The sequence below is a fragment of the Elephas maximus genome, chromosome 24 (assembly GCF_024166365.1).
Source record: "Elephas maximus indicus isolate mEleMax1 chromosome 24, mEleMax1 primary haplotype, whole genome shotgun sequence".
Lineage (NCBI taxonomy): Eukaryota > Metazoa > Chordata > Mammalia > Proboscidea > Elephantidae > Elephas > Elephas maximus.
Genome location: NC_064842.1, coordinates 3415391 through 3433506, shown reverse-complemented (window position 1 = coordinate 3433506; position 18116 = coordinate 3415391). Strand labels below are relative to the sequence as shown.

The following is an 18116-nucleotide window of genomic DNA, read 5'->3' as shown; positions in this document are numbered from 1 at the left end:
TGTGGCTTTTTCCCTTTTTGAAAAGGAGCTTGTGACTAGCTTTTATATGTTTATCCAGAGAATGAAAGGTTTTTTTCACTCAAGTTGGACTTCTTATTTTAAAAAATTTCCTATTTGTATTGACTTTCTGTGATGTATTTGAAAGAAAGAGAAATGTGCCTGGCCAGATATACTTTATAGGCTTTTAAACTAATATTGTGTTGTTTCCTATTTTCATAATATTTACATTGAAAACTTGAGTCCACAGGGTTAGCACTAAGTCTTAGCTTTACTTACACTGAACACCCACTGACATTCATGGGGTCCTAAACATTGATTTTGATTCAGAAGGTGATGTGAAAACAGTCCCTCCCAGCGCGTCCTGGCCTTATCCCTCAGCTTCCTCCACAGGCATGCCAAATGCTTGAAGGAGTGTAGGCTCATGCCAGTTCAGACCTGGGGAGACCTGAGAAATGAACTAATCCAACCACACTGTGTTCTCCACGTTATACTACACTTAAAAAATAAATGTCAGCTCAGAGGTGAAGCGTCTTGCTCAGGGTCGCCCAGCTGGCCAGAGGCGGAACCCAAACTGTTGTGTCTGACTGCGAGTTCTTTGCCCATCGCAACAGCCTGAGCATGCTGTGCTCAGGTGTGGAATCGCTGTGACCTTAAAGCAACTATCCACAATGCCCCTTGCTTTCTAATAGGCTTCTCGTCTCCTGGGAAAGAGCAGGAGCCTGGCCTCACCTGGGGAACTTGCAAACCTTTATCTTTAATACTAACCCTGCTGTCGTCATGTTTCCAAGAGAAAAAGTGCATGCACTCTAGGCTGGACAGACAAAGGTCTGTTATCATATCTGACTAGCTGGTCTGAGTGTCCATGAATTATGTAATTTCTTCAAGGCTCACTTTCCTCGTCCAGGAAATGGAAGCAATAACACACAAGCACAAAGTATACTCGCCACACTTCCTCCAACAGCGTAAGGCACTCCCTCACTAACCTTTCTTTGGAAATCCAGCAAACCCGCATTGAGCCTATCCCTCTGTTTCATTGAAAGTTTCAGAACCTTTGGTCTTATCTCCTTTCAGCCTTTCCTTCTCACATCCCTTTGGTCATCTGCGTTGCCCTCTGGGTCTTCTCTAATTCTTTATTGTTTGGAGATTGGCAAATGCTCAGAGAAGTCACAGTCACCAAGGATTTGTGCAGAATTTTTGTATGAACTTTTGGGCATTGTAGTAATTTGGGACAATATCTTCTGTGACAATGACTTCAAGGTCCCTTTAAAACCGAAGAAAGGTTGAAAAGACTGCTTGAGGCCTGGCGAGGTAACAGACCTTCAAGACATGTTTTTAGCAATTGAAAGGACCACAGAAATCATGCGGTCAAACCCTTTAATTTTACAGCCCCAGAAGCCAAGGATCACGAGGGCTGGGGTATTCTTCAGTCATCCAATCCCTCGCCAACAGGGCAAGGCCTAAAACCCAGGTTCCCGGCCTGGCTCCGTCCTTTTTCCATCATGCCAGCTGCATTTCATTTCACTCCACCTCCGGCAGTGCTGAGGAAGTTCCCTCCCAGTGCCTACCCAGGCAGGGTGGGGCGATTCTGTGGCATGGCCTGAACCGGGAAAACGACATATCCTAACTCTAAACGTAAACAGGCTGCTTTCACGATTTGGAGGGTGAAGTGGTGCTGGTGGTGGGGTATGGAAGGGAAGTTAGGCACTGCGTTCAGTACACGGAGGTTCCGGGTGCCTTGGGGTGATGTCTCCAAGATTGCCCACCCAGTGAGGCCACCTGACTTTCTCCTGGTGTTCCGCGGTGCGGTGGCTCTACGGGGCGTCCTGCTCGAAGGGTCCCCTCAAATAAAGTAGACTTTGATGGTGCAGTGGTTAAAGGACTCCACTGCTAACCAGAAGGTCAGCGGTTCGAACCCAGAAGCAGCTCCGCAGGAGAAAGATTTGGCAGTCTGCTTCTGTAAAAATTTACAGCCCTGGAAGCCCTATGGGATCGCTGTGAGTCAGAATCTCCTCGGTGGAAGTGGGTTGGTTTGGTCCTTGCTCTAGGTGGGAGTTGGGCAAGTTCCCGCGGCTGCGCCGCCCCTGAGGTCTTGGGAGATCTAGATGGGCTTTATTCCCGCCCCCGGAGCGGCCAGGGTTGGGTTGGCTGTGGTGGGTTTCCTTCTCCACTCCCATGCCTCTGACAGCAGTTTCATCTCGTCCTTCCGCGGTCCCCACTTTTTACATTTTCAAAAGCTACCACATGAAAAGTGCGCGGCTCCTCCCGGGCCTGCAGAAAGAGCTCCTGCAGCCCGGCATTCCTTGGATTCCAGCGCTGTGACGTCCCCAAGGGCCGCGCGCCTCCAGCTCCGAGCTCCGGCCCCACCTTTCAGCGCGCACACGTACGGCCACGCGCACACACGTACGGCCTCGCGCGCACACGTACGGCCACGCGCGCACACGTATGGCCTCGCGTGCACACACATACGGCCATGCGCGCTCAGGCACGGCCTAGCACGCACACGTACGGCCACGCGCGCACACGTACGGCCACGCGCGCACACATACATGCAGGCGCGCACAGGCACGGCCACGCGCGCACGCGTACGGTCACGCGCGCACAGGCACGGCCTCGCGCGCACACGCACGGACACGCACCCGCGCGCGCCCGGGCCAGAGCCTGCGCCCCACCGCGCACCCTCCCGGCCACATTCCTCTCCGCCCCCGCCGCGCCCGGCCGCCCTCCGCCGCCGGCCCCAGCGCCGCCGAGCCGGCCGCGGGTGGGGGAGCCCGGCCGCTGGCGCCTGCTCCGTCCCCTCCCACTGCACGGCCCCTTCCTCCCTCCTCTCAGGCTGCTCGCATTTCCTGCCGCTCTGGCTCTCCCGGCCCTGAAAGTTCTTCCCAACTTTTCCTCCCTGAGCGCAGCAGGCGCGGGCCGGGCCAGGTTGCCGCCTCGCCTCCTCCGCTCGCCCCGGTCCTCGGGCAGCTCCTCTGGGGGCCGCCGGCACAGAGTGGCTGCCGCCGGCCCGTCCCCGCGCACCTCACCGTTGGCCCCGGCCTCCCCCCCCGGCCCCCGCCGGCGGGACAAGCCCCTCCTCAGGCGCTCGGCGTCTTCTCCCCGTCTGCGCCCCTTCGCCAACTCGCGCGCCCGGGTCGGAGCGGAAGCCTCACTCCCCTTTCGCCTCCTCGGGCTCCTTCCCCGCCCCTTCCCCGCCAGCCACTGGAATCAATTCCTCGGGGAATCGGGGCGCCGCCGCCACCGCCGCCGGGGACAGCCTTTCCGCGCGGGACCCGGGGCACCGGCGGGCCATGTAAGCAGGTAAGCGCTGGCTGAGCTCGACTCGGAGTCCGGGGTAGGAGCCGCCTCGGCGCTCCGGGCGCCCGGCGGGTGACTCGGGCAAACACTGGCAACGCCAACTTGGGATCGGCGGCCGGGGACGCCTGGCAGGGCAGCGGGGGCACGAGGGGGTCGCGCCGCCAAGGCTGTGTTTCCCGGTGGGAGCTGCCAGCCGTGGGCGCACAACTGGTCTGGGGAGGTAAGCTGGAAGGTGAAAGCTGTCTGGGTAATTTGCAGTTAAACCCACATTCTCGCCCCCTTCTCCCTGTTGCCTTCTGCCTTTTGGGGAGGGAAAGAGCCTGGACAAGGCAGTCTGAGTTACTTAGGCCGTTGGGAAAAGGGGATGAAAGAGGAACGACGTTGTTATCGCTTTAGCCAAGTGAGGGACGCAGCTCCAGGTCGCCCGCACTTCCACCCTCCACCCACTGGGACAGGATCTTGGGAGGGCGAGGAGAGGTGTTCTCATGCCCTCCCACTAGGCCCCAGTCGTGCCAACAAAGCCTGGGCGTCTTGGCCCCTACTTGGGTGGTCGGACTGGCTAAGGAAAACGTGTGGCCGCGTAATTTCAGACCAGGTCTCCACCTCAGATTTCCAAAGTTCAGCATGGTAATCTCTCTTCACCTGGTCTTCATCTAGCCTGACCTGAAATCTAGTTTTCAATCCTTGTAGGTGGGGTTTTCACCTTTTTTCTGGAGGGAGCAGTGAGGTGGGGCTGCCCTTACCTTTCTCTGCCTTCCACTTCCTTTAGTTGCTGTCACCTCACCCCCATCTCCGCCTACAATTTAAGAAGATTGTGGGGTTTTGGCTTCAGTCTGTCCAGGAACTGGCTGTTACTTGCTCTCTGTGAGGAGTGGGGAAGTCTCTAGACTGCTGTTACAGGGTTTCCACCAATGTGTTAATTTTTTGAGGTGGGTTAGTTCACTCATTCATTCCACACACTGCATACTGAGCTTCTGCTGTGTGCTGGAAACTGGGTACAAAGATCCTAAACCAAGATCTGGTCGCTCCGGGAGGAGTCTCCAGGCTCCTTGAGAAACCCCACAGGCAGATCAGCTATATGCCGGGAGAGGAGTTCTCTGAGAGCCAGGGAAGGCTTGGTGGAGGAGATGAGGCCTGTGCTGGGCTTTCAGACTGCAGGTGATGCTCACTTGGTGGAGTAATTGGGGAAGTGAATTCCAGGGGCAGGGGTGGAGAAAACAGCCTGCACAAGGTGAGTGCCCAGTCATCCAAAGACAAAAAAGCAATGGGAGGGGGTGTTTATGGCTGGGTAAATGTAATGGTGCTGGGGGTAGCTTTTTTTTTTTAATATCAGAAATTAAACTGGAAGCATATCAGCCACTCAGGGGAAACAAGTAGCTTCCAGGAGAAAGTCTCTCTCTTCAGGTACACCTCCATGCCCAGTGTTATTTCTGCATCAGGCAGCAGTTCTGTGACCGTCTGCATTTTGCTTGGCACCGGTGGACCCATGTCTGGTTTCATTAAAATGGTACTGACTCCCATTGAAGAGCCGCTAAATGGCAGTAAAAAAAACCCCAAACCCCTTGCCGTCCAGTTGGTTCCAACTCATAGTGACCCTATAGGACAGAGTAGAACGGCCCCATAGGGTTACCAAGGAATAGCTGGTGGATTTGAACTGGTGACCTTTTGGTTAGCAGCCGAGCTCTTAACCGCTGCGCCACTGGGGCAATAGGTGCTGGTAATACCTGGGCATTACAGACCTTTGTGTTCAAATTACCTTATCATTTGGTGATGGGGTTAAAGGTCGTGCCATAGAAATGATAACCTTAGCGAGGGGAGCCTGAATGGCACGGTGCCCTCTTGCCTAACCCGAGCGGGTGGCCAGATGGTGCGGAATAATTCATGCAGTGCTCGCTGTGTGTGTTGTAGGATTCTCGACTTCTAAATGGCCTTGTTACTGCTGTGGTGCAGTTTTAAGAAGGTCCGCCTTCCCTTCTTGTGAAAGTTGGTAAGAACTGACTGTCTTTTTGTAGATGGTTGAGGCTGATGGCCCAAGGTTCAGTGCATAGCCTAGAAAAGTCCTGTAAGGTAGCAGAAGTTCCAGAATGCAGCAGCGTTGTGTACGGGGTTTGTGTTTCAAGGGAGCCTGTTCACTGGAGTGACAGCACAGTGTGATTCATAGTGGCTGGATCCCAGCCGAGGTGGCGGAGGTCCAGCTTTCTGTGACCTCAGGTCAGTACATCAGAGTGGGAGGAGCACCCTGGCTTCCTACACCTTCAGGTGTTTATCTAGGCCCCTCTACCAACACCTTCTCTTATCTCAAGAGCAGCCCCTTTAGAGAAGTTTTTTTTTTTTTCCTGTGAAAGTGAAGGACTTGCGTCAGAGAGATGACTGAAGAGAAGCCCTCTTCCGCCCATCCTGGGTAACTGCTCAGCTTCCATCGTCAGCTTAGACGCAGCTCCCTGTACCCGGAGCAGGCGGAGTTGTTCAGGGCTCTGCAGACTGTGGCACACACAGCTGTGGTCGCAAGAACAGTTAGACTCTGTCAACGTGGAAGAACCATAAAGAAGTCACAGAAAAAGCAGCATTTTTAGGAGAATTCTTATTTGTCCTGAGTTGATGGGCCAGTGGTCAAGAACTAAGAGGATTATTTCCTCCCCAACACCGGCTATCCTTATTAGGGGTTTAAGTTTGCTTCAGGGAGGCTGACACCAACCGTTTGGGTGCACATTACGGCCCATCTGGGTTCCGTATTCTTGTCCCGTTTGGAGACAAGTTCTCCTGCATTTGAACTTTTTTAGTTGTTAAGTGCATTTTTTTTTTTTTTAAACACATTCTTAAATGCTCATAACAGTGCTGCGCTCTTTGGTGGCGATCAAGGGAGGTTGGGGAGGGGTAAGATGAAATTCTTAATCAGCCAATTAAATTATTGCTGTTTGCCTGGTTAAAAAAGGAGGGAAAACAAACAAAAAGAGCTTGGTAGGTAGGTAATGTTGATGTCTAAAGTTAGAACCTGCAGCGCACCCACCACCTTGCTGACTGATTTTGCTTTAATTTGCCTTTTTCCTGGCAAGTTCTGCAGCTTTTCCGGCTGTCAGTGTGGCGGAGCAAGGTGGCCAGGGTTGGGAGCTTGAAGCGCAGCTAGGTTTGAACTCCAACTCTGCTGTATTTAGCTGGGCAATGTTGGACAAGCTTCACAGCCTTTCTGAGTCTCAGTTTCTTCATCTGTAAGATGGGGCCAGTAGTATCTTAAAAAGAGAATTCAGTGCCGTTCTTGCACCGAGAAGGGATTGGGTCAAGGATGGCTATTTATATGTGCAAGGAGTTACACATGGCCAGGAATGTGCACTTTGCGAGTGTTGTTTTTTCCCAGCAGGTGTGAATCCACATGCATACCAACATACACACAAAACTTTGTCTTTTTTTTTTTTTTTGGTCTCTTTGCTCAAAGTAAATGTGTTGGCTGGCAGCTGCCAGGCGGCCCTTATGCTGGAGGAGGTTGGGAGCTGCAGGGCCAGGCAGTTTGAGTGAGGAATTCGCTTAGCGAAGAGGGCAGAAGGGATCCTTTTCCCCATATACTCCTTACTCTAACAAGGGTCCCGTGCAAACATAAGGTTCCCTTGTATGTCTAATGCTGAAATGCAGTCAGTTAACGACTTTTAATAAGAGGGTAGAAAGCTAGCTGATCTTTGCACCCTTGATTTCCTTCTTTGAAGCCTAAGTATAAAGAGTCAACTGCAACACCTCTAGTGTAATGCCAGCCGCAGGTCGCTGGAACCTGTTAGTTGCCTTTCATCTGAGAAGCCCGAAAGCATTTAACAAACATGAACTCATTGATCTTCGTACCAACCTCCCAGTGAGAGGGGGTGTTAGAAACAGCAGCAGGCCAGGTGTGTGTGCTCTTGAAGCAGAATGGGCTGATATGGCAAAAAAGTGGTTAAAGATCTGCGGAAATGCCACGCAGGCCAGGAGGTCATATGAGGGTGCCCCCTTTGAGGGGTTAGGGGGAGAAAGCCTAGGAAAAATGCAGATCTGGCTGGGATTTTTTTGCAGTGGTAGGTAGAGGAAATCCACGTTGCCCAGACCGGCATTTCCAAACATGGCATGCGTGCTGGTTATGAAAATAATCTCTGAGTGCTTATGGATGAAGGAGCTGAAGGTAAAAGCTAAAGGTGACCATGTACCTTTTTGTGGGAGGGGTGGTTATGGGTCTGAGCTGGGTCATAAATGGCATAATCGCGTTGTCGTGGTTTCTTTTCCTTTTCTCCTGTTGGTCACTGGCTTGGTTTTCTATCCCTCTCCTGGTGCTTGATTTGCCTCATGGCACTTGCTGTTGAAAAAAACATATTGTGGCCCTTCTTGGATCAGTCTTATGTGTATCTCACATAAGAGAGGAGAAGGCAGAAGCCCTCACTACTCAACCACTGAGTTACTAGTCCTCAAAATGAAAGAGAGAGACACCCCCGTGACGGCATGCAAAGCAAATTTGCAAGCCTGCTGTAACCAGGACTGCTTGATCCTTTACACAACTTCAGCGTGCAACAATGATATCACTGGTGTTATCCCCCCAAGTCACCATTATTTTAGTTCTCCAGAAAAAGGGATTAAGGCGGATTTCATGGTCATGAAAGTGAATTTGTTATGAATTACATACACACACTTCAGCTGGATAGTTAAGGTTCTCCAGAAATAATCCCCAACTGGTCCTCTGATTTCTTCAGATTTATGGCCTGCTGTTCCCCAGGGCTCTGCCAAGCTGCAGCTGTTTCTGGGCAGGCCCGATGGTTTTCTGCCGTGGTCATGCTGCTCCCTTGCCCAAGACTCCTCACACTTACTGGTGCCTGGTAAAGCCCACCCACCGTAAGCACCACTTTCTCCGGGCAGCATCCCTGCACTGGTTCCCTGCTTAGACCCTTATGCCATTTTGCTCTTGGCATTTCCCTCCTTGTGCTTTGGGCCCTGGTTAGCCACCTCATCCCCCTCATCAGCCTGTCAGCTGCCTCTGAGCTGAACCTGCCCCAGCCTCTTCTCTTCCCTTGTAGCACTCAGCCCAGTGGCATGGTCACCTGTAACTGTTCTTTCGGCTCCCCAGCAGCCTGGTCGCCTGTCAGTGTTGTTTCAGCTCCGCATCCCCCTCCCACCCCCGTCAGCCCTCCAAGGCTGCTTGTTTCCTCTGCACTATGACTGTCCTTGGAGAAGATACCTGTCTTCACATTACTTTGTCCAAGCTGTCCCCTGGTACCACTCCTGCCAGAGCTGGGGCCAGTCTACTCTCTCTGTGGCATACGATCTTCCTTGCCACTTTATGTTGTTTGGGAATACATTTGCATGTAATAGGAATCCCTGGGTAGTGCAAATAGTTAACAGGCTTGACTGCTAACTGAAAGGTTGTTGGTTGTAGCCCACCCAGGGGTGCCTTGCAAGAAAGGCCTGGTGATCTACTTCTGAAAAATTAGCCATTGAAAGCCCTGTGGAGACAGAGCAGAACTGTCTAGGCTGTGATCTTTACGGAAGCTGTCTGCCACATCTTTCTCCCGAGGAGTGGCTGGAGGGTTTGAACCACCGACCTTTCAGTTAGCTGCTGCGCACTTGGCCCCCATGCCGCCAGGGCTCCTTGTGAGCAAATTGTGGTGTGGTTTATTAGCGGTGAAAAAGGTGAATCAGCGATGACTATTAAATCCATAATTTGGGGTGAAAAAGCCAGGCATCTGGGGATATAACCTGTGTGATTACAGGTGAAATCCAGGCCCGTGAGGAATGCGTAATGAAGCAGAAAGCTCTAAAGTAAGAGACCGAATTCCAGGAAAATCAGACGGTGGGAACTGCTCAGGGCCGGGAGGGCGCTGGTGCCCGTGGGGGAAGGGACGCGGCGGCTTCTGGCCAGCTAGGAATGTTCTAGGTGTTGGTGTCTGTGTGGGCTCTATGTTAATTTGTAACAATTCATTAAGCTGTACAATGATATTTTGTGCACCTTTCTGCATTTTGTATTACACAGTTAAAGAAAAAAAGTTGTTTCCTGTCAAGGCGTATCATAATTACTAATATTAGCTGAGCTTTACCAGAAATCACAGAAACAACAACAATAAAAAAACCCTGTGGGGCACAGTTCTGCTCTGACCCACACAGGGTCAATGTGAGTCAGAATTGACTCAGTGGTGGCTGGGCTGGATGTATATAATAAAAGTATAAAGAAATGCCGGGAGGGTAAACACCAGATACAAGGTGTCCACATGCGGGGGTGTCCGCGTGTGGGGGTGTCCGTGTGTGGGGGTGTCCGTGTGTGGGGGTGTCCGCGTGTGGGGGTGTCCGCGTGTAGGGGTGTATGTGCGTGTGGGGGGCGGGGGAATAGAGAAGATGAGGAAGGAGAAGCGGTGTTGTTTTGTTTCCTGAGCCGGGTGGTGGGAACGTGTATGTTCATTATATTCTCTCCTAGGTCTAAAATATTAAATTAGAAAACACACACTCCAGATCGCATATGGTTAGGTGCGGCGCCTTAGCAGAGCGTGTGACACCCCTTAGCTCTTGTTCCCACCTCCCTAGCCTTGTCCGCTTCTCCCTGACATGGCTCCTGAGCTGCATCTAGAGCCCTGGTGGCGCAGTGGTTAAGAGCTCGGTTGCTAACCAAACGTCAGCAGTTTGAATCCACCAGCTGCCCCTTGGAAACCCAGTGGGGCAGTCCTACTCCGTCCCATAGAGTTGCTATGAGTCAGAATCGACCCAGCAGCAATGGGTTTGGTTTTTGGTGTTCATGCTGCACCTAGCTCCCTCTCCTTCTTCTCCTTACCTCCTGCCTTGACTCTCGCGGGTGCTGTCACTTCTGTGAATTCCTTCTCCCGTCTGGTCACGTAACAGTCTCCGCCTCATTCGTCAGCATGTGGAATGATTTTTATATGGTCTTAGGTGTTTTGTCTGGCATTCCTTTTTTCTTTTTTAAATGCGCTTTAGTTTTTAGAGCGGTTTTAGGTTTAAAGTAAAATTGTGCAGAAAGTACTGAGTTCGCATTCCTGCTCTCCCGTTGAATACCGTTACTTATAACACCTCGCCTTCCTGCAGTACCTTTGCTAGAACTGATGCCCCAGGAGTGATACGTTGTTATCAGAGTCCACAGTCTGCATTAGAGTCCACGCTCTGCGTCCTGGAACCTTATGGGTTTTGACAAATACGTAATGACATTTCCTTCTTACCATTAGAGGGAATTCACTGTTTCTTTCCTGTCTTCCTGTAGTACTTCAGGAGGAGCCATGGTGGCACAGCGGTTAAGTGCTCGGCTGCTAACTAAAAGGTTGCTGGTTTGAACTCACGCAAGGGCCCTCCTGGAGAAAGATCTGGCAATCTGCTCATGTAAAAATTATAGCCTAGAAAACCCCATGGGTTCTGAGATCACCGTAATAAATATACCTTCCAAAAAAACCCCTGTGGGGCAGTCCGCTCTGTCACACGGGGTCACTGTGACTTGAAATTGACATGACGGCATGTAACAGCGAGGTGGCGCTTTGCACACTCTTCACTATGGCGTGTATCGCACTGTCATAGTTGTTCACCTATCTCCCTCACGTTGTGAGCGCTTCGAGGACGTGTTTTGTGATTTATCTTTGGGTTCTTAGCACCTGATGCAGATCTCATTCTCTAAATGTTTGGGGAGCTGTTGAGGCCGTGGTGACTCAGTGGTAGAATTCTCGCCTCCCATGCAGGAGACATGGAATGGATTCCCACGCAACACACCTCATGTGCAGCCACCACCCGTCTTGTCCATGGGGGCTTGTGTGTTGCTAGGATGTTGAACAGGTTCCAGCACAGCTTTCAGACTAAGACAAAGTAGGAAGAAAAGCCTGGTGGTCTACTTTTGAATATCAGCCAGTGATAACCCTGTGGATCGCATCAGCCCCGTCCCCAGCTGATCGTGGGGATGGCACAGGACGGGGCACCGTTTAAGTTCCATTGTGCATGGGGTCACCATGAGTCAGGGGCCAGCTTGACAATAGGTAACAACAGCAAAAAAAGCAAGAAAAATGTTTTTAATGGAAGTAACTTTTTTTTTTTTTTTTTTTTAAAGAATGTCTGAATTAAACTCTTGGGCTCAATATCTAAATTTGTAATTTATATGCATGGGTTTCCTAATTGAAAACTGATTTGTTTTAGAAATGATTTCTTCTGCTTTTCCCGTTGACTAATTGGTGGTAGTCCTTTTTCCACAGCCACCCCCCTCCCCCACAGTGCAGTGTGTTTATAGTTTCTGTGGTCATGTCAGGGTGTATGTGTGTGAGTAAACCTGGGCTGTGAAGCAGTACCACTCGTTGTGAGGATGACTTCTGCCGTCAACACTGCTTGTTCTAGGCTGAAGAAGTAACACGTCCGTTTGGAGGAGAGGCTGGGGAGTTTATTTTGTGGCCGATGTGCCCCACTGCAGGCTGCGATAACCACAATGAAGGAGGAGTATGCCATGTTAGGCTTAGGAAGGTTGCACCAGTCTGTCAGCGGGGTCAGCGGTGACAGCTCAAGCCCAGGCATTTAAGGCTCCAGGAGGCAATTAGCATTCACTTCTGCCAGTGAAACTCTGTGGTCTATTAGGCTTTTTTTTTTTTTTATTATGCATTTTATAAAATGTGCTTTAGATGGTGAAGATACCTATTTTTGTTTTTTTAGACATAAACAAGCCTCAGAAATTATCATTTGAAAAATGGGCCTGGCTTTTAGACTCCTTGTGTTTAAATCTGTGGGTTATTCTAACTAACATTCTGGGCAGCTTGTGCTTTTAGATCAGTACATTTTTTAAAAGAGCATTATGAATTATTTTATTTAAAAAAAATTTATTTGGAGAATAATTATTTAGAGAATAATTATTCTCTAAATTATTGTATAATTATATGATTTATGGAGAAGAAAGTGCGAGTGACATGAAACGAATTAAAGCTCCCCAATAGTAATGCAGTGACACCTACCTGTCTTCTATTCTTCAGAAATTATTGTTTTTGTAAAGAGGCATCTAAAAATAGAGGCTGGGAAGGAAGATTTGTGCTGAGCAGCTGTTTGGTTGTTTGCGGAATGAGGCTTGTTTCTCAGTACCAGGCTTGGTACAAGCGTGAGCTTCACGTCCCTTTGTCCTTAGCGGTGGATTTAGAAATCTCACCTTTGCCTATGAGCACGAAGTGATTTGCTCTGGGATGTTCTGGGTTAACTCACTCCATTGCTAACCAAAAGGTTGGCAGTTCGGGTTGGCAGTTCGAGTTCATCCAGATGTACCTTAGAAGAAAGGCTTGGCGATCTACTTCCCAAAAATCAGCCATTGAAAACCCTAAGGAACAGAGTTCTGCTCCGACCCACCTGGGGTCACCAGGAGTTGGAGTCGACTCAAGGCAGCTGTGTTTTTTTTTAAAGTTATTCAAAGAAATTTCCAATTTTGTAATAAATTATTTTCATTTTGGAGAATTGTGGTAAGGTAGAGGGTCAGCAAAAAGGAGGAAGACCCTCAAGGAGATGGATTGATATAGTGGCTGCAACTGTGGGCTCAAACATAGCAACAATTGTGAGGATGCAGGGCCGTTGTGAGTGGGAACTGACTCTGAGGCACCTAGCAACAACAGCAGTATTACTCTGTATGTATTTGAAATTGACATTTTTCCAGGGATGGTAAAAGGGAGAAATGCACAGGGCTCAGCACATCGGGTCAGAACCCAGCACACGGGTCTGTGGAGGACATCTCTTTCTGCGGGAGAATCAGGCTATCTCCCTGTTGCGTGGCGCTTGGTTTCACATTATTTTTTTCTCGTTAGTAGGCTGATAAAATTGTAATAATGGCAGAGTGGTTTGAAATCTGCGTAAACACAACAGTAGAGCCCAGCGTGATATTTGGGGACGTTTACAGTCTTCCTCCCTCTTGGAGAGCCATAGCGCCTATACGTTAGTTAGTGTAGTAAAGACTCTGAGATGTCTTGTAGTAAACAAATGTGCTTCAAAGCCAAACTCATTTCAGTAAGGACTTTTGTTTTAATTTTATGGAACGCCAGTGATCTCAAGGGACATTAGTATATCATGGAATACTTTTTGGAAACGCCTTGGTTTAGAAGGTACCTGGGGAAGAGAAGACTTGCTTGCTGACCTGAAGAAACTCAGACTCTAAATTAGACAGGAAAGTGACTAAGTGGTGGATTAAGATGATTTAAAGTCTTCAGTAACAGACTAAAGCTAACTTGGTTTTTTTTTTTTTTTTAATTAATAACTGGATTTTTTTTGGCCAGTTTTAACCAACTTATTGCAATTGAGTTGAATTCCAGCTCCTAGTGGCCCTATGAGACAGAGTAGAGCTGCCCCATAGGGTTTCCAAGGCTGTAAAACTTTATGGAAGCAGATGGCCACATCTCTTTCCCACGGAGCAGCTGGTGGGGCTGAACCACAGACCTTTTGGTTAGCAGGCGAGCTCCTAACCACTGCACCACCAGGGCTCCATGCCAGTTGGAGCACAGAAAAAGAACAAGCCTAAAATAAAATATCGGGAATGGATTTACAAAACTGACATTAAGGGAAGGTTTAAAGGACAGTAGACGTTTAATCTAATTTTATGTGGTTATGATATAATGAAGAGTAATGTTCAGATTAAAAGTGAGTCGCACGTAAGAACCATGTTCTTCAAGGACAGAGTTAGATAGGTCTGTCTTATTGAAGCCAGAAATGTGCTTGATTTTCTGAATTCTGGCAATCATCCCTTCTCCTGCCCACTTAGTCACAATACTGGCAAGAGTTTTGGCTAAGGTCTGCTAGGGAGGTGTAAGTCATTGAGGGCTTTAGAAATGTCATTGTTGTTATTTTATTTTTAGCTGCCATTGTTTACACTGTTTTGTGTAATTGGGCATTTAACAAAGACTTTGTGAATATAACATGAATAAATTTTTCTCCACCATAGCCTCTTATCTCAAGTGAATTTGCTTAGTATTGTTGTTAGGTGCCGTCAAGTCGGCTCCAACTCTTAGCCACCCCGTGTACGAAAGAAGGGAACACTGCCCTGTCCTGTGCCATCCTCACAATCATTGCTGTGCTCACAATTGTTGTGTAGCTTACCCTTCATCAGCCTCTCCAGCTTCTGTTCCTGGCGTTTTGCAAAGCTGAGCTTTATGTACAGAAACCACTTTCCCCAACAGCCTTTAAGCTTATAACGGCCCTGTGAAAGAGATGTTATTTTTATCTATAGCTGTCCTTGAGAAGCATGAGATTTAAAAAGGTTATTTGCTAAACTCATGCAGCTAATAAGTACAAGTGGGATTTGAACCAGTTCTCTGTGATTCCACAACCCAAGTTATTAATCCTTACACTAGGCCCGGAAGTCCAAGGTCAAGTGCAAATGCTTAGCCGTTTGTGCCACCCCAAAATGGATCCCTGGCAGTTCTTTTATGGACTCAGCGTCTATCGAGGGCTCTTGTCCGTTTCCCCAGCACAGGCGGGTATTGTCTTTGAATTAAGGAACATAGTATAATGGGTGTTCCTAAGAATGACCTCACGTTCTTGAGAAATGACGAAATCATGCCTAATGTACTCCATTTACCCATCCAAGGTTGCCTTAATTAGGAAGACATTTCTCACAAATTCTTTTTAAAAAAGCTTTTAAATGAGTTAATGTTTCCAGCTGTACTCAGCTGACTTGGTTTGCTTTACAGATCGCCTGCTGTTTGATGCCTTTGGCTCCTGCTTTTGTAGCTGAGAGTCACTGCTGTGTTTCACAGACCACACAGGTTTGTGAATACGAGCTTAGAACTTTTCTTCTTCTCAATGTAACGATACCTTTAAAAAGTTGATAGAAGTCCACTCATCAGTCTACTCCCAGCCATTCTTTAAATTTTTCATTATTTTTCTAGACTTTGTTCGTATGTAGACATATTTTCATAGTTGTAGTTTTATATTCTCCTTCATGATATAATCTTTTCACACTTCTTGTAGTCTTAATAACGATTTTAGTGTATCTGCAGATAACTGCTATACTATAAAATTACTTTTTTATGGCTGACAAATTTGTATTTCTTATTTCTTGCTATCCCATAGAAGGTGTTAATAATCTTCAGATAAATAGTTGTTTTTTTTTTTTTGAATTTTTATTGTTGTTAAATTTCTTTTAGGAAAAATTCTTATGTGTGAGATTGCTCTTCACGATGAACAATTTTATAATTCTCGAGTCATGCAGACGCAATGGAATTTTGCACGTTGGTTGTAAAGATAAATTAAAAAAGAACACTGCTTTATTTTTCCAGTAGCTGTGGTCTCTTGCGCCTTGCTTTGTAAACACGGTGTTCGGTGAGTAGAAAGTAGCTTATTTGAGCAACTAAAAAAACAAACAAACAAACCAACCAAACTCATTTCCCTCGAGTCGATTCCAACTCATAGTGACCCTATAGGACAGAGTAGAACTGCCCCCTACAGTTTCCAAGGAGCACCTGGTGGATTCGGACTGCTGACCTTCTGATTAGCAGCCAGAGGACTGAACAACTATGCCACCAAGGTATAGTTTCTCCTTACTCTTGCTTTTCGAAGGTTTTTACGGTTCTCTCCCTTACAGTCTAACAAAATGATTTATGAGCCCTAAGTCTATACATTTAAAGGTTGAATAATAACCCTTGTACTAGATTCACTTTTGCCATAAATATTCAATAATTCTTACACCACTTAAAGCAAAAAAAGTGTGGTTGATAGAATCATTTCTGTTACGAATATGATATGGGTAGAATCATTGAAAAATATATTACGAAAGTGTCATTTAAGTGGAAAGAAAAAGATAATATATATATATACACCATAAACTTCATTGGCAAAAACAAATAATTATAAACTGCTAAATAATTCTAAATTAATTTCTGGTTGTTGTTGGCTTGCCTTGTTTTACATAGATGTCATTGTGCCCACTATCCTTGTTTTCTAATTTTTCACGAGTTTTTTTTTTTTTTTCAAATACGTGTTTCTTGTATCAGCTATTCCGTTACTAGCCATATTTTGACGATGTAGTTAGTTTTTGCTGTGGTAACAGAAAAGGTTTCGGCATCTTGGTGGCTTAGGAGAACAAACACGTACACCTTGCCCATGTTATGTAAGTGCTGCTGGTTGCCCTTGCTCTGGGTGACTTGCCTGGCTCAGCTCTCTGCCGGTTGTTAGTGCTCCGGGTGACCTGCCTGGGTTCAGCTCTCTGCCAGTTGCGAGTGCTCCGGGTGACCTGCCTGGGCTCAGCTCTCTGCCTGTTGCCAGTGCTCCGGGTGACCTGCCTGGGCTCAGCTCTCTGCCGGTTGCTAGTGCTCCGGATGACCTGCCGGGCTCAGCTCTCTGCCGGTTGTTAGTGCTCCGGGTGACCTGCCTGGGCTCAGCTCTCTGCCGGTTGTTAGTGCTCCGGGTGACCTGCCTGGGCTCAGCTCTCTGCCGGTTGTTAGTGCTCCGGGTGACCTGCCTGGGCTCAGCTCTCTGCCGGTTGCCAGTACTCCGGGTGGCCTGCCTGGGCTCAGCTCTCTGCCGGTTGCGAGTGCTCCGGGTGGCCTGCCTGGGCTCAGCTCTCTGCCGGTTGCCAGTGCTCCGGGTGGCCTGCCTGGGCTCAGCCCTCTGCCGGTTGCGAGTGCTCCGGGTGACCTGCCTGGGCTCAGCTCTCTGCCTGTTGCCAGTGCTCCGGGTGACCTGCCAGGGGTCAGCTCTCTGCCGGTTGCTAGTGCTCCGGATGACCTATCTGGGCTCAGCTCTGCCGGTTCCTAGTGCTCCGTCACCCGGGCTCAGCCCTCTGCCCATTGCTAGTGCTCCGGGTGACTTGCCTCGGCTCAGCTCTCTGCTGGTTGCTAGTGCTCTGGGTGACGTGCTGAGCTCAGCTCTCTGCCCGTTGCTAGTGCTCCGGGTGACCTGCCTGGGCTCAGCTCTCTGTGTGTTGCTCGTGCTCTGGGTGCCCTGCTGGGCTCAACTCTGCCGGTTGCTCGTGCTCCAGGTGACCTGCCTGGGCTCAGCTCTCTGCCTGTTGCTCGTGCTGTGGGTGACCTATCTGGGCTCAGCTCTCTGCCGGTTGCTAGTGCTCCAGGTGACCTGTCCAGGCTGAGCTCTCTGCCCATTGCTAGTGCTCCGGGTGGCCTGCTGGACTCAACTCTCTGCCGGTTGCTCGTGCTCCGGGTGACCTGCCTGGGCTCAGCTCTCTGCCGGTTGCTTGTGCTCCGGGTGACCTGCTGGGCTCAGCTCTCTGCCGGTTGCTTGTGCTCCGGGTGACCTGCCTGGGCTCAGCTCTCTGTGTGTTTCTCGTGCTCTGGGTGACCTATATGGGCTCAGCTCTCTGCCGGTTGCTAGTGCTCCAGGTGACCTGTCCAGGCTGAGCTCTCTGCCCATTGCTAGTGCTCCGGGTGATCTGCCTGGGCTCAGCTCTCTGCTGGTTGCTAGTGCTCCGGGTGGCCTGCTGGGCTCAACTCTCTGCCGGTCGCTCGTGCTCCGGGTGACCTGCCTGGGCTCAGCTCTCTGCCGGTTGCTCGTGCTCCAGGTGACCTGCTGGGCTCAGCTCTCTGCCGGTTGCTTGTGCTCCAGGTGACCTGCTGGGCTCAGCTCTCTGCCGGTTGCTTGTGCTCCAGGTGACCTGCTGGGGCTCAGCTCTCTGCCGGTTGCACGTGCTCCAGGTAACCTGCCTGGGCTCAGCCCTCTGCCGGTTGCTAGTGCTCTGGGTGACCTGCTGGGCTCAGCTCTCTGCCAGTTGCTAGTGCTCCAGGTGACCTGCTGGGCTCAGCTCTCTGCCGGTTGTTAGTGCTCCAGGTAACCTGCCTGGGCTCAGCCCTCTGCCGGTTGTTAGTGCTCCAGGTGACCTGCCGGGGCTCAGCTCTCTGCCGGTTGCACGTGCTCCAGGTAACCTGCCTGGGCTC

The 18116-nt window shown here is 49.5% G+C and overlaps 1 protein-coding gene across 1 annotated transcript in view; it reads left to right on the top strand.

The window, feature by feature from the left end:
- The first annotated feature begins 1629 nt into the window (after positions 1-1629).
- Positions 1630-18116, top strand: part of PTPN14 (protein tyrosine phosphatase non-receptor type 14) — a 219015-nt gene continuing 202528 nt past the window's right edge. The window contains exon 1 of the mRNA XM_049868566.1: positions 1630-1994. Coding sequence (XP_049724523.1) covers positions 1984-1994 — 11 coding nt within the window. The 5' untranslated portion in view covers positions 1630-1983. The remainder of the gene's footprint in view (positions 1995-18116) is intronic.